Source organism: Hyperoodon ampullatus (assembly GCF_949752795.1).
Source record: "Hyperoodon ampullatus genome assembly, chromosome: 3".
NCBI lineage: Eukaryota > Metazoa > Chordata > Mammalia > Artiodactyla > Ziphiidae > Hyperoodon > Hyperoodon ampullatus.
This window is the reverse complement of record NC_136916.1, coordinates 41,137,789-41,152,418: the sequence shown is the minus strand read 5'-3', so window position 1 is coordinate 41,152,418 and position 14,630 is coordinate 41,137,789. Positions and strand designations below refer to the sequence as shown.

At 37.9% G+C, this 14,630-nt stretch overlaps 1 protein-coding gene across 1 annotated transcript in view; it reads left to right on the top strand.

Moving 5' to 3' along the window:
- The window catches only part of AGBL1 (AGBL carboxypeptidase 1), a gene marked incomplete at both ends in the record, with an annotated part of 599,032 nt that extends 584,740 nt beyond the window's left edge, over window positions 1–14,292 (top strand). The window contains one exon of the mRNA XM_079699372.1: window positions 14,125–14,292. Coding sequence (XP_079555498.1) covers window positions 14,125–14,292 — 168 coding nt within the window. The remainder of the gene's footprint in view (window positions 1–14,124) is intronic.
- Between the last annotated feature and the right edge of the window lie 338 nt (window positions 14,293–14,630).

Genomic DNA, 14,630 nt, shown 5'->3' with positions numbered 1-14,630 from the left:
CAAAATAGAGTTTCCTCCAGATACATGCCCAGGAGTGGGATCACTGGATCATATGGTAACTCTATTTTTAGGTTTTAAGGACATACATACATTTACATGTTATGTATAAATGTGATTTATACAGATTTCTAGGCCCGTGTGTGTAATAGTGCATGTAGAAAAAAACGCCTGAAATTCGCATTTATGGAGCATCTACTCTGTGCATCTGTATGGTACATGTGCACATTATATTTCATTTAATATTCATAGAAACACTTACGTGATATATAATATTTTCCCATTTTAAGGAAGAAGACCTTGAACTCAAAGAGGTTACATAACTTGAACATGGTCATTGGGATAAGAAGTGGCAGAATTGAGATTCAGATCCCAGAGAGTTGGCTCCCAAAATATTCTTTTTGCATTGTTCAAAGCCGAGGCCTTGTTGGGGAGTTTATTCTAGAGCAGTACTACACAAACTATCTGGTCCCTGAACTGTTGATTCATCGGTTGCTGCAAAGGTATAGGAAACTTGTACCAGAATATAAATAAACACAATCACAGTGCTCCCTTCCTTGGAAAAAAACAATCAGATGAACTAAACATGTGTACTTAGTCACATGATTGATTTATATTCAGTCCCAGCTCTCTTATTTCATCACAGATAAGTGTTCCAAACATTTCACAGGCAAACACTAATCTGGGGACCATGCTTTGGGAAGTGCTGGACTTGAATATTGTTATGGTGCTCTTACCCTCCCAAAGCCACTGGCCATCCAACGTGACTAGTGAAGGCAGGTCTGGTGGGCCACTCTCCTGGGAGAAGCTATATTTATGGAAAGTTGGGGGCTGCAGCTTCATCTTAATGTTATTTCACCTTTTGAAAATAGTTTTGGTTGGTGTCCCATCCCCCTCACCAGACAGGGAGACTGGGTGTACTTGGACGGACTCGTGTGGAGACTGGAGACCTGGATAAGGGTTAGGATTGGTATTCCACTGTGTAGGGAATTGAAATACTTTCACATCTGTGCGTTAATAGCCACTGCTTATGCCCTCCAAGTGAAACTCCCACCCACCCCTTCACTATCCTGTTCTCCCTCACTCCTCTTCCATATTCCTCCAGGACCATATCAAGATTCAGAAACCACAGGATACAAACCTGGCAAAGCAGAACTCTGCTCCATTGCTATGACCGGCATCTGTTCTGATTGGTCATTGTCTTTTTCAGACAAGTTTCTCAAAATATTGTATATAACTCTTTTTTTTTTTTTTTTTTTTTTTGCGGTATGCGGGCCTCTCACTGTTGTGGCCTCTCCCGTTGCAGAGCACAGGCTCCGGACGTGCAGGCCCAGCGGCCATGGCTCACGGGCCCAGCCGCTCCGCGGCATGTGGGATCTTCCCAGACCAGGGCACGAACCCGTGTCCCCTGCATCGGCAGGCGGACTCTCAACCACTGCGCCACCAGGGAAGCCCTGTAGACAGAGGCAGGGGACCTTCTCCCACCCTCCCCGCCAATCTGTGACACTGGAAGGAAAGTTCAAAACTAGATCTCAGAGCACCTCTGGGGACCCAGGGCTAGAGAGATCGCTGCAGCTAGTCATCATAAGGCGGGCTAGGGCAGGTTTCAGGAACCAAGGGCAGAGCTAAGGGATCAAAGGGCCAGGGAAGAGGAGTGCCAGGGACAGTGGGTGGAAATAGAGAAGGAAGGTGACAACCTAATTGCTTATGATTGAGCTTGTGCTTGTTCCTGCTGAAAGGTAAGACTTATGGAGGCACATAACCTCTAAGAAAAGATGAACTCCAAATCTTTTATTAAACAGGAATGTGAAGTTTGAAGCCTTGTGTATTGACATGGACATTTGATTAGTGTCAAGGGAACATTTATTGTAAGCACGTTTCTACTGGCACTTAGCTACATAACTTTGTATAAGGCATTGTCAGTTTATGCATCTATAAAACGGAGAGTTAAGCTTGCTAAGATTCCTCTCTGCTCAAATTCTAGGCTGTCTAAGATACAGTCTCTGATTCATATTTACTCTCATATGCGTGGTCCAGAAAGACATGGAAATGCAATCACAGAGGACTTAGCTGTCTGCTGTGTCATTCATGGCTTAAGCACACATTTACCAATAAAAGACCCAGGGAAGGTCCAGCATAGAAATAAAGGACACATTTGAAATCCAGCCCTGCTGTTTCCATGAATATAGGGCCTTTTTGCAGTTACTAAGGAAACAATTGTCAGTAATGGATTAGGAAGCCGGGGCTGAAAGGATGGATACAGAGGGGCTTTGTACACAGGAGCCCATCAGATGGAGTCTGGCAGAGACATCAACATGCTTCGCGATTGATTTGGTCTTCAGTGTGAAAGCATTAGAGTCCATCTGATGGGGTCGATAAGCAAGGAAGCCGAGGAGCCCCGTCCACCGGCTTTCTCGCTTTCTTCTCTGCCACCTATTAGAGTTCACAGATCTGCATGGCTGGATTGGCTCAGTTTTAACTTCTCTGCTGGGTGCATGTCAGGACAAAGGATGTACAAACTTAATTCATCTCACAACCTCTCCAAACTCATTTAAAACTCTAAAAGTCACTGTCTCTCAACTCACGCTGGCAGTTTGTAAAGATTCTGAGAATGTTTCTGGGGACAATACCAAGGGAGTAGATTTCTTGTTACTATATTTTTACTAGACCTTAAGATGTTTAACCCCAAAATGAAAATAGGCACAGGCTCAGTGACCCAAAGGAATTAAGGAGAATCTAGAGGATACCAGGTAATGTGTGTGAAGGAAGAAACAGGTACTCAAGAAAGTTGATGTGACTAACCAGCTTTATTCTTTGCCTTTTGTCCTGATTAAATATTTAAATTCAAATATTTGATTTAATTTTAACTTAACTAAGGAATTATTAAAATGAATTTTAATTTTACTTATAAATTTAAAATCACATATAAAATAATATTCATTCAGATATACTACTCTTTCCAGGCTTAGGTGCATTGCTTAAGGAAATATGAGTGAAAAAGCAATTACTTATTTTTATGACTAAAAATAAAATAAGGAAAACGAACAAAGAAAAAAAATTAAAGTGGGTACCCTCATCATCATGCATTTCTAACTACTTTTAACATTTTTGTACATGTAAATTGTTTAAAAAATTTTAAATAAAATTAGGATCACAATGGATATACTACACTGTAGTGGATTTATTTGTAATACTATATTGAATTAAATAATGCCATTTGCAGCAACATGGATGGACCTAGAGTTTATCATACTAAGTGAAGTAAGTCAGACAGTGAAATACGAATGTCCTATGATATCACTTATATGTGGAATCTTAAAAAATGATACAAATGAACTTATTTATAAAACAGAAACAGGGGCTTCCCTGGTGGCGCAGTGGTTGAGAGTCCGCCTGCCGATGCAGGGGACACGGGTTCGTGCCCCGGTCTGGGAAGATCCCACATGCCGCGGAGCGGCTAGGCCCGTGAGCCATGGCTGCTGGGCCTGCGCGTCCAGAGCCTGTGCTCCGCAACGGGAGAGGCCACAGCAGTGAGAAGCCCACGTAATGCAAAAAAAAAAAAAAAAAAAAAAAAAACCAGAAACAGACTCACAGGCTTAGAGAACAAATTTATGCTTAACAAAGGGGAAAGGTTGTGAGAGGAGGGATAAATTAGGAGGTTGGGATTAACATACACACACTACTATGTATAACATAGTTAATCAACAAGGACCTACCTTATAGCACAGGGAACTCTACTCAATATTTAGTAATACAGTAACCTATATGGGAAAAGAATCTGGAAAAGAATAGATGTATGTATATGTATAACTGATTCACTTTGCTGTACGCCTGAAACTAACACAACATTGTAAATCAACTATACTCTAATATAAAAAATTAAGGCTTCCCTGGTGGCGCAGTGGTTGAGAGTCCGCCTGCCGATGCAGGGGACACGGGTTCGTGCCCCGGTCCGGGAGGATCCCACATGCCGCGGAGCGGCTGGGCCCGTGAGCCATGGCCGCTGAGCCTGCGCGTCCAGAACCTGTGCTCCACAATGGGAGAGGCCACAACAGTGAGAGGCCTGCATACCGCAAAAAAAAAAAAAAAAAAAAATTAAAACAAAGAAATTAAAGCATTCCACAGATAATTAAAACAATACTATATTGTGAAATTATCCCCATGGTGTTGTCTCTTCAAAGCCCATCATAATATTAATATTCCATGATGTGAATATACTCAAGCTTATTTGACTAGTAATATACTGGTGCACATTTAGGACTTTCTTGTTCATCTTACGATTATTTTCTTAATAATGATTTCTGGAATTTGAATGAACTCCAAGAACTTAAACATTCTTAAGGCTTTTGAAATATATTTTCAAATTGTCCTTTGGAAATACTGCAACTATATGTACTTCCATTGGTAACAGACTATGATAGTGCCTTTTTATAGCTTTGGACCAGCTGGTCAGTACAATTTAGTGATCAAGGCTAAACCTGAATTGAGAAGCAAATCATGATATTTTATTGTTATAGTAATTTGCACTTTATATCAAGTGAGGTTATTTGTCCCTTTATTAAAATTATGTTTAGTTTGTTTTTTCATTTGTAATATTTTAGGCAATTTAGATATATTTATATTTTATTTATCCACTCATTAATATTTTCCTTTATGGTTTCTTCTTTGGGGATATGCATTGAAAGACCTCCTGGTTTGGAGATGATAAAACATATAAATCTGTATTTTGTCCTTTATTATTGCTTGATTTTTAAATATTTAACCCTTTAATCAAAATTAAATAATTTTGTATTTGTGTTAAGAGTTTTACCTCAAATATTAACCCATTGTTTTTGTTTTAGCTCCATCATAATCCATTTCTTGGTGAATTGAAAGGCGTTTTTATCATATGCAAACTTTCACATATTCGAGGGTTTTGGTGCTTTTTGTAGTCTTCCCTTGATCTGCTGCCATATTTTGCATCAGTACCATAATAGCAAATTATTGTAAATGTGTAAGATCTTTTGCCTATTTGTAAAGGAAAACCCTCATTATTTTTACTCTTCATTCCAAAATTATTCTGGGATATTTTTGCCATGTATTCTTCTAAAGTGGATTTAGTTTGCCAAGTCTGAAAATCCCCATTGCTGTTTTTTTTTTTTTTTTTTTTTTTGCGGTTCGCGGGCCTCTCACTGTTGTGGCCTCTCCCATTGCGGAGCATAGGCTCCGGATGCGCAGGCTCACCGGCCATGGCTCACGGGCCCAGCCGCTCCGTGGCATGTGGGATCTTCCCAGACCGGGGCACGAGCCCGTGTCCCCTGCATCGGCAGGCGGACTCTCAACCACTGCGCCACCAGGGAAGCTCCCCCATTGCTGTTTTGATTTCTATGCTTTTATAGACTGATATGAGGAGAATTGATATTGCATGCTATTGGTCGCTGCTTTCCCAGAATTCAGCATATTTCTTCATTTATTTAAATTTTACCTGTTATCTCTTGGTAAAGTCCTGGGATTTATCATATAACCCTTAGAGTACTTTTTTTTTTTTTTTTTTTTTTTTTTTTTTGCGGTACGCGGGCCTCTCACCGTTGTGGCCTCTCCCGTTGCGGAGCACAGGCTCCGGACGCGCAGGCTCAGCGGCCATGGCTCACGAGCCCAGCCGCTCCGCGGAATGTGGGATCCTCCCGGACCGGGGCACAAACCCATGTCCCCTGTATCGGCAAGGGGACTCTCAACCACTGTGCCACCAGGGAAGCCTGGAGTACTTATTATTAATTCCATTTCTAAATATTTTAGAGTTGTGTTGCTATTGTAAATGGAATTTTTATTATACTTAATTTATCTTGCTGGTTCATAGAAAGAAAATTGATTTTTGCATATTTAATTTGTTACCTGTCTACTTACTCAATTCTTGCCTTATATCTAATAGATTTTCTGTTTCAGTTGATTCCTTTGGTTTGTTTTAGTACATAGTCAGTTTTCAGATAATGATAATGTGATTCCTTCTTTCCATATGTATGACTCATTTTTTCTTATCTTATTGAATTGTTTGGAACCTGCCAAATAATGGTAAATAACAGTAGTGAGAGTATACCATAGTTTTAGTAAGGATTGGGTATGCCAAGTATAATTTTGACTTTTGGTTTTATATAGGCATTTGCTATTATTATTGATAATAATAAATACTTGTATAACGTGAAATGGGCCACGTACTAAATTAAATTTTTATATATGTTAACTCACTGATTAGCTCAGCAGCTCCATGAGTTAGATAGTTGTATTATTATTATTATTATTATTATTGTTATTATTATTATTATTCCCACTCTACAGATAAGACAATTGAGGCACTGATACGTCAAATGATTTCCCCGATGGCCATACAGTTAGCACAGCACTGGGATTGAAACCCTAGCAATCTGGGCTCCAGGACTGTGTTTACACCTACCATGCCATGCTGCCCTCTCAGGTTTAGTAAGTTCTTTGTGGGCTCACATACTAAGACTTGTATCAGAAATGGATGCATACAGAAGGTCCTGGTTTTTTTTGTTGTTGTTCTCTTTTCTCTTCTGCCTTTTGATCTCTATGTGTTAACATTTGTATTAGTAGATTTCCTAATAAAACCAACCCCATGTCATTCTTAGAAAAATACTCTCTAGACCATGCTGTATAATTATTTGTCTTGCTGCTTTATTTATGTGCTATAATGATCAGTTTTTTGGTTTTAGGGTTATGCTAATATTTTCCCACTTTTTATTGAGTTATAATTGGCATATAACATTACATTAGTTTCAGCTATACAACATAGTGATCTGATAAATGTATATATTGAGAAATGATCATCATGTTTTGTTAATATTCATCACCACACATAGTTACAACTTTTTTTGTGATGAGAACCTTTAAGATTTACTACCTTAGCAACTTTCAAATATACAATACCCTATTATTAACTATAGTGACTATGCTGCACATTACATCCCCAGCACTTATTTTACAGTTGTAAGTTTGTAACTTTTGACCACCTTCACCCATTTTGCCCACCTTCCACCCGCCCGCCTCTAGCAACCACCAATCTGTTCTCTGTATCAATGTTTGTTTTTTTCAGATTCCACATACAAGTAAGATCATACAGTATTTGTCTTTCCCTGATTTATTTCACTTAGCGTAATGCACTCAAGGTCTTTCCATGTTGTTGCAAATGGCAGGATTTCCTTCTATTTTATGGTTGACCACTGTCCTAATACATCTATCTATATCTATACCTATATCACATTTTCTTTATCAATTCGTTCATTGATAGATACTTAGGTTGTTTCCATGTATTGGTTATTATAAATAATAGGGTTACAACAATATTTTAAAAGAAATTCTGAAATTTTCCTTCTCAACGTGTTGTCTGTGTTTAATTCTTTCTCTTCCTTGGGTTTATCTTCCTAAGGCCCTCACACATAAACAACATTTTTCAGGCACAGTATTTTCTCCTCAATTCTGTAAGTTGTTGCTTCGTTGTCTTTGGTATTTAGTGGTGTGAGCAAATTTTACTATTTAATTTTGATTATTTATAGGGCTCTTTATACTTTTTTTGTTCCTTTTCATTAATTATAACACATGTATTTGATTAGCTTGTTTGATCTGCAGACTCAGATTTTTTTTTTTTTTTTTTTTGCGGTACATGGCCCTCTCACTGTTGTGGCCTCTCCCGTTGTGGCCTCTCCCGTTGCGGAGCACAGGCTCCGGACACGCAGGCCCAGCGCCCATGGCTCACGGGCCCAGCCGCTCCACGGCATGTGGGATCTTCCCGGACCGGGGCACGAACCCATGTCCCCTGCATCGGCAGGTGGACTCTCAACCACTGCGCCACGAGGGAAGCCCAGATTTTTTTTTAATGTAAGGAATTTCTTTCTTCTTTTCATCATGCTTTTTCCCCTCTTTTTTCCCTCTTTTTCTTTTTCTTGACTTCTGTTATGACTCCCATACTACCTAGTCTGAAAGTCCAAGAAAGTCCAAGATCAAGTGCCTGAATCTGTTCTGCAGTTCTTATTTATGTATTTAGCTTGTCTTGTTTATCTAGTTTTCCCTTGAGATACTGGAAAATTTCTCAGAGCTGTCCTATACAAAATGAATTTTATTTTCTGCATCAAACAGTTTGTTAACTCTTTCCAATGGCTTTTAACTTAGAAATTGTACTTTCCATCTCAATAGTACAATTTCTTCTGTGCTCTTATTCTCTCGTCATGCCTTTTGCTACACTTTCACCAATGCAGTATACTCTTGATTCTTTCCAAGAATATAAACAAGAAATGTCCCAGATTTTTCTCATTTCTAGTAGTAAATGTACTTGTTTGGTGTCCTTTGAGTGCCACCCTTTTTAACTGCAGTATTTCTACATAGGTGTAACGTCTTCCCTCTGTGTATGTTTATAGAGGGTGTTCAATGAAGCCTAGTTTTGTTAAAAAGATAGGCTTTGCCAGACATTGTTGTAGGTCTTTGGGCCAGATATTAATCCCTATCCACGTATGACTTGGGTTTTGGGACACAAAGAGAGGCCCATGCAAGATGTGAGGACTAATTGAAGACTTAATCACACAAAGCCAGAACCTCCAAAAATGACATTTGCAGTCAGTAAACCAGTGAAACCACAATCTGTGAAGCAAGTAAGTGGGTTTGCCTGACTGTCTTGGCCATTGCTTTGGGTAGAGCAGGAAAAAAATGGAAAAGTCTTTTATTCATAATTTCTCAACACAAACCCTCCTTCAAGCAGATTTGGAGTCATATTTCAGTGGTACAGTGTAACCCAAAAGGCCTCAAGCCAAAACTTAAGCCTATAATGGTCGTTGATTTGTTGTCCCCAAGTGCCCAGGGGAGGAAAACACACTTTCTTTCTGGAGGCAAGAGCATTAAAATCAATCCACAAAGACTTTCTTTGAGTGAAAAGAAATATAAATTTAGAATTTTTGAAAAACCATAAAATATTTGAGCAAACAAGCCTACATTATTGACATTAAACAGAAAAATCAAACCAACAAATGATGCACGCAAAGACTATATTCAAGAATAACCAGGTAGAGAATATAAATAACTGTGTTTTTAGTGTTTTAGAGACAGTTTTTGAGATGGATGAGTTAAAGAGATGGTTCAATGAAGCTGGAGAGAGAATTATTAAAGTGGAATATTTATATAAAATATTCAGAATCACAGTGATAGAAAGAAATAAAAATATGAAAGTAGAGCTAAGAGTTATTGAGGAGATAGGGAATGGGGGTGATAAATTATTCCAAGAGATAATGGGTGACACTTTTCTAGAACTAATGAAAGACACCAATCTTCAGTGTCACTGAATTACACATAAAAGAAATAAATCTAAATATACTTCAGAATATAAAAGATAAAGAGAAGATCTTACAGCTGCTAAATGGAATTACAATAGTTTATTGGCATACTACATATAGCTTTTTAAACATTTTTCTAGGGAGCAATAACTTTAAAAAATATTTCTTACATGGATGTTTTATTGATATTATAGAGCCCCCTCCCCCAAATGTTTGTGTAATATTGGCAAATCATAGCAATGGTGTCTGAAAGTGTATGTGAGGGTTTTTTTTTTAATGGCTTTTTTTAACTTTTTATTTTATATTGGAGTGTAGCTGATTAACAATGTTGTGTTAGTTTCAGGTATACAGCAAAGTGATTCAGTTATACATATTCATGTATCTGTTCTTTTTCAAATTCTTTTCCCATTTAGGCTGTAACATAATATTGAGCAAAGTTCCCTGTGCTATACAGTAGGTCCTTGTTGATTATCTCTTTTAAAGATAGCAGTGTGTGCATGTCAATCCCAAACTCCCAATCTATCCCTTCCCCTGGTAAAATAAAATATGGAATGCTTCACGTATTTGCATGTCATCCTTTTGCAGGGACCATGCTAATCTTCTCTGTATTGTTCCAATTTTAGTATATGTGCTGCCAAAGCGAGCATGAGGAATTTTCATTTCTAAGTCTTCACCAGAAATCACATCATTATGTGCTTTGGATTTTGCTTTTCACACCTATCATTAAATCATAAACATATTCCATATTGTTAAATTGTTCTAATTATCATTTTAGTGACTTCATTATATGTCATAAAATTTATTCCATTATAATTTCCGTAGTCATTTTTTCCTTATTAGATATTTAGACTTTTATTTCTCTCAAATTTTAATTATTATATATAACCTTGATATAATATACAGTTTGTGCATATGGCTTCACTTTTATTTAGAATCAGTTCCTTAGGAAAAGTTCCCAGAAGTGATATTATCATGTCACATAGTCAATGCATTTTGATATGTGCCAGCTTTTATCATGAGTCAGCACTAAATATTACAGATCTGAATATATATATCTACCAATATGCTGGGTGTAAGAGGCATTTTTACTTAGGTAATAAGATAGAACATTTTTCCATGTTTGTTTTTAAATTATTTTTCCTCTTTTGCTCACCAGTTATCAGTATTCATGCTTTATAAACTTATCTTTTGTGGATTCTATGTATATCTTACCAATATGTAATTTTCTGCAATAACATAAATATTAAAATAAGTAATTTTCTGTAATAACACAAATATTCTTCCCATATTAATATTTAAAAATTAAGTGAGGATGAGGTTGGTAGGCAATTTTGGGTTCAAATGTACTTATGAATTTGACTTATTTTGGGGTAGATTATCAAGAAAAGTTAATGTGTGTGTATATATATATAAAGAACTGTGCTAGTGAGTTTTGCTTACCAATGTGATGAAAAGATAGGCACCTATACTTTCTGACAGCATTGGTAACTGAATATTGATATGACAGACATTGTTGGCTCACCCAACGCTTGTTTCTAACACTCTTCTGTCTTACATGTCTTTATTAAAGAGGATGAACAAGCTAAAATGTTCAGTTACCAGACCATTTAAAGCTGGAGTTTGCTTTATTATAATACACAGTTCTGGCCAGTAAAGTGTAAGCAAGAGTATGCTGTCGCCTCCTCCCCCTCACTTTCTCTTTCTCCTTCCTTGAATGATGATGTGCTGGCTGGAGCTACAGCAGCCATCTTGTAGTCATGTTGAGAAAACCAGGAGAATGGCAGATAAAGTGACCCTGATTTTGTTAAGACACTGAAATAATGCCACAAACTTCATACCCACCAAAACTTTTAATATGCAAAAAATAAAGCTCTATTTATGTTTAAGCCACTATAGTCAGGCTTTCTGTCATCGGCTGTGAAAAGCAAATCCGAATTAACACAACTAAGCTGGGGGAGAGGAAAATTGGGTCTCTGTTTTATTAAGATGCGCTTTTAAACTAACCCAAAGCCTTGCTGCTGTGAGTATATGGTAACTAACCAAAGTATATAACAGAATTTCTAAATTTTATCTACCCGTTTTCCCAAACATATCCAGGGAGTGAATGCACTTCCTGGAGCAAAAATAAAATAAGAATTTAAAAAATGCTCATGACCTTTAACAATGGGAGAACATAATTTAAAGGCATTCCTCTATTCATTACTCAGAGAAATGAAGTTTCACTTAACAAATACAATAAGTATCCAAGAGACACTCCATCCATGCCTTTCTATACCCACCCATTTATAACCATTACTTATCCATTTTTAATATATGGACGACATGCCATATGACAGGCTATGTATTCCATGCCAGGGATGTAAAAAAAACAGATACTGCTCAGTCCTTGCCTTTGAGGATTTCACTCCAGGCTGGGTGTGGGAGGTAAGAGGAGGCCGTTTGGATAAACAAATGTTTTTGATAACTGTGTGAGAGTAAAAAGTATAGAGTACTCAAGTGAGATTCATAGTAGAGGGTGAAATAGAATAAGCGTTACCCAAGACCCCACAGCCAATAAATGGTATAAGTTCCTTTATTCAAGGTCTTCTGGAATAGTCGTTTTATAATACCAACCATTGGCTGAAATAAACAAAGCAATATCGGAGATATGGGACTATTTTTGCATTATGAAAACGCTATCATTTTGTCTGCTGTTGTACAGAAGTTGACTTGTATGAAGAAATTGCCCCTGACCTGGCAATATGGTGCATGCTGTGAGATTTATTTCCCCCAGGACTCTTGCTTCTTTTGGCCTGTTGTCTGTTCAGCGGGATGCTGGGGTAACACATGTAAGAGGAGGCCTCCTGCTTCTGACTGAGGAGGAGGGTGTGACCCAAGACAGCCCTTCCAGAATGAAGAAAAGCAGCCAGGAAAATGGGCAGAGGAAAAGTATCAGCCCTCAGAGCTGTGGCACATGGAAAGAGACTGAGATTCTTCTCTCTCTGTAAAAAGTGATCTTTTCCATTGACCTAAGGAAAATAACTTGTTAAACACGTCTTTCCCTTCCCACTGCCGTTGTTTATGGAACAACAGACTTCCCTTAACTCTAAAGTAATGTCTCCTTTCTTCAGGAAAACAGGTGTCCAAACATGCAGCAAATCACATTTTTAAACAGCTAAAACAAGCTGGGACAAAGAGAGAGTGGCATGGACATATATACACTACCAAAGGTGAAATAGATAGCTAGTGGGAAGCAGCTGCGTAGCACAGGGAGATCAGCTTGGTGCTTTGTGACCACCTAGAGGGGTGGGATAGGGAGGGTGGGAGGGAGATGCAAGAGGGAGGAGATATGGGGATATATGTATATGTATAGCTGATTCACTTTGTTATACAACAGAAACTAACACATCATTGTAAAGCAATTATACTCTAATTAAAAAAACAAAAAAAATTAATAAAATAAAATAAACTTGAGGACTTTACACATTTCTGTATCCTTTTACGTAGAAATTCTTTTGTGACACTTACAATTTCCCGGCTTGGAATTTTTTTTGCCTTGGGATACTTTTGGCCAATCTTTTCAAATTTTTACTATCACATCCCTGTCTTCTTGATCACTATTCTTTGGATGGAAAATCTATTTCTTAAAATATAATATTCAACAATTGATTCTTTTTCATTTAAGTCAAATGTACTTTATAAACATGAAGACCTCAGGACCACATTGAATTCTGTCATATTAGATATCTTTATAGGATGAAGGAAAGAAAAATTGAGCTATTACTGATCAATATTGGGGGACTTTGAAATATTCCTATCATGACTTGTCTAAGTATATGGAGGGAAGAATTATAATCCTTTTTTATGAATGAGAAAATCAAGGTGAATGTTCATATATCTAAGATCACACAGAAAATAGTAAAATCAGGATTCAAATCCAATTTTTATCTGACTTCAAAAACCATGCACTTTCTACCTCACCATGTAACGGAGTTCCTCCTAGACTACATAAAGCACTTTGTTGAGTAGTTAAGTCAGAAGTGATTTATGAGGCTCTATTATGTACTAGCTGGGAGGGCATGGATAAAGTATCAGTTCTATGGGTCTAAATCCCCTTCTCTGTGGAATGGATACAGTAACAATATCTACCTCATAGGATTTTGTTAAGGATTCACTGAGTTAATGCATGTAAAAGGGCTCAGAACAGTACTGGATATAGTAAATGCTCAATAAAGTTGTTTGTTCATTGTTATTATTATCTGTTAACTTCGTGAATAATAGCATAGCATGAATGTCATGACTTTGCTTTCATGTGTCGTCTTAGTACAGCTGAATAGGTGGTTCTAAATAAATGGTGAATGAGTTGGTTTTTTTTAAGTTTTTAGTGTTTGTATGTGAGAGATCGCCCTCATTCTTCTCCGTTGGTTGGCAAATTTATGGGAGAAAAAGGGTATCTCTTAGTAATATTGTTTACAGACTTTTGTTTCAGCTGTGAAACCCTTTTGTAAAATACAGATAGAAGTACTGCTGCTTTACCTAAAGTGGGGGGAAGTGACTCCTGGATCTCCACGCACACCTCCTGCCCTCTAGTACCCCTACCCGGTCATTGCTGTCTTGGGAGTACTTCTGGGAAATCCTGAAGGTTGAAGTAATGCAGACTGAGAACCACTAAGCCACAAATCCCACAACAAAACACATTGGGCAGTTACTGATAAATACTATTAATTCTTAATTTCTGTGATAGGCCTATGTCCAGGTGTCCTTCCTCTTAATCTCAGATTGTCTTCACTTGGTTTCCATCCTATACTCACTGTTGAGTGCTTTGTTTAATTGACAGGGTCTACAGTTTGGTACCAGTGAACTGGAGGAGATGGGATCTATGTTCTGCTTGGGCCTCCTCATCTTGGAACTCAAATCTGTAAGCTGCAGCCATCAGCTGCTGACCTGTGCAGCAGCTCTGCTGAATGCTGAGGAGTCGTCTCTGGAACAGCACCTCCAGCGGTAAGTTGCTCACTATTTGAACCTTTGTGTTTCTACTGGAGAATATCTGGGAAATGAAAGTCAGGCGGACCTATGGGTCTTTGACAAAGAGAAAATATGGAGAAGCTGCCAGATCAAGGTAAGGTAGTAGTGCTCCACTGGAACCAGCCTCGGGGCATCCTTACTTCCTGCTGAAGACAAGGAGGATGTTGCTTACTTGTACATAAATGCATATATAAAGCTACATACGTTTATAAATATGTATTTTTATTAAGTTTTGCTCATGGCAAAGAAGATGCAGCTTAGCGACACACGTGCACATTTACCTATGCTTATGTTTGCCAGTTATGTGTTTATATGTAT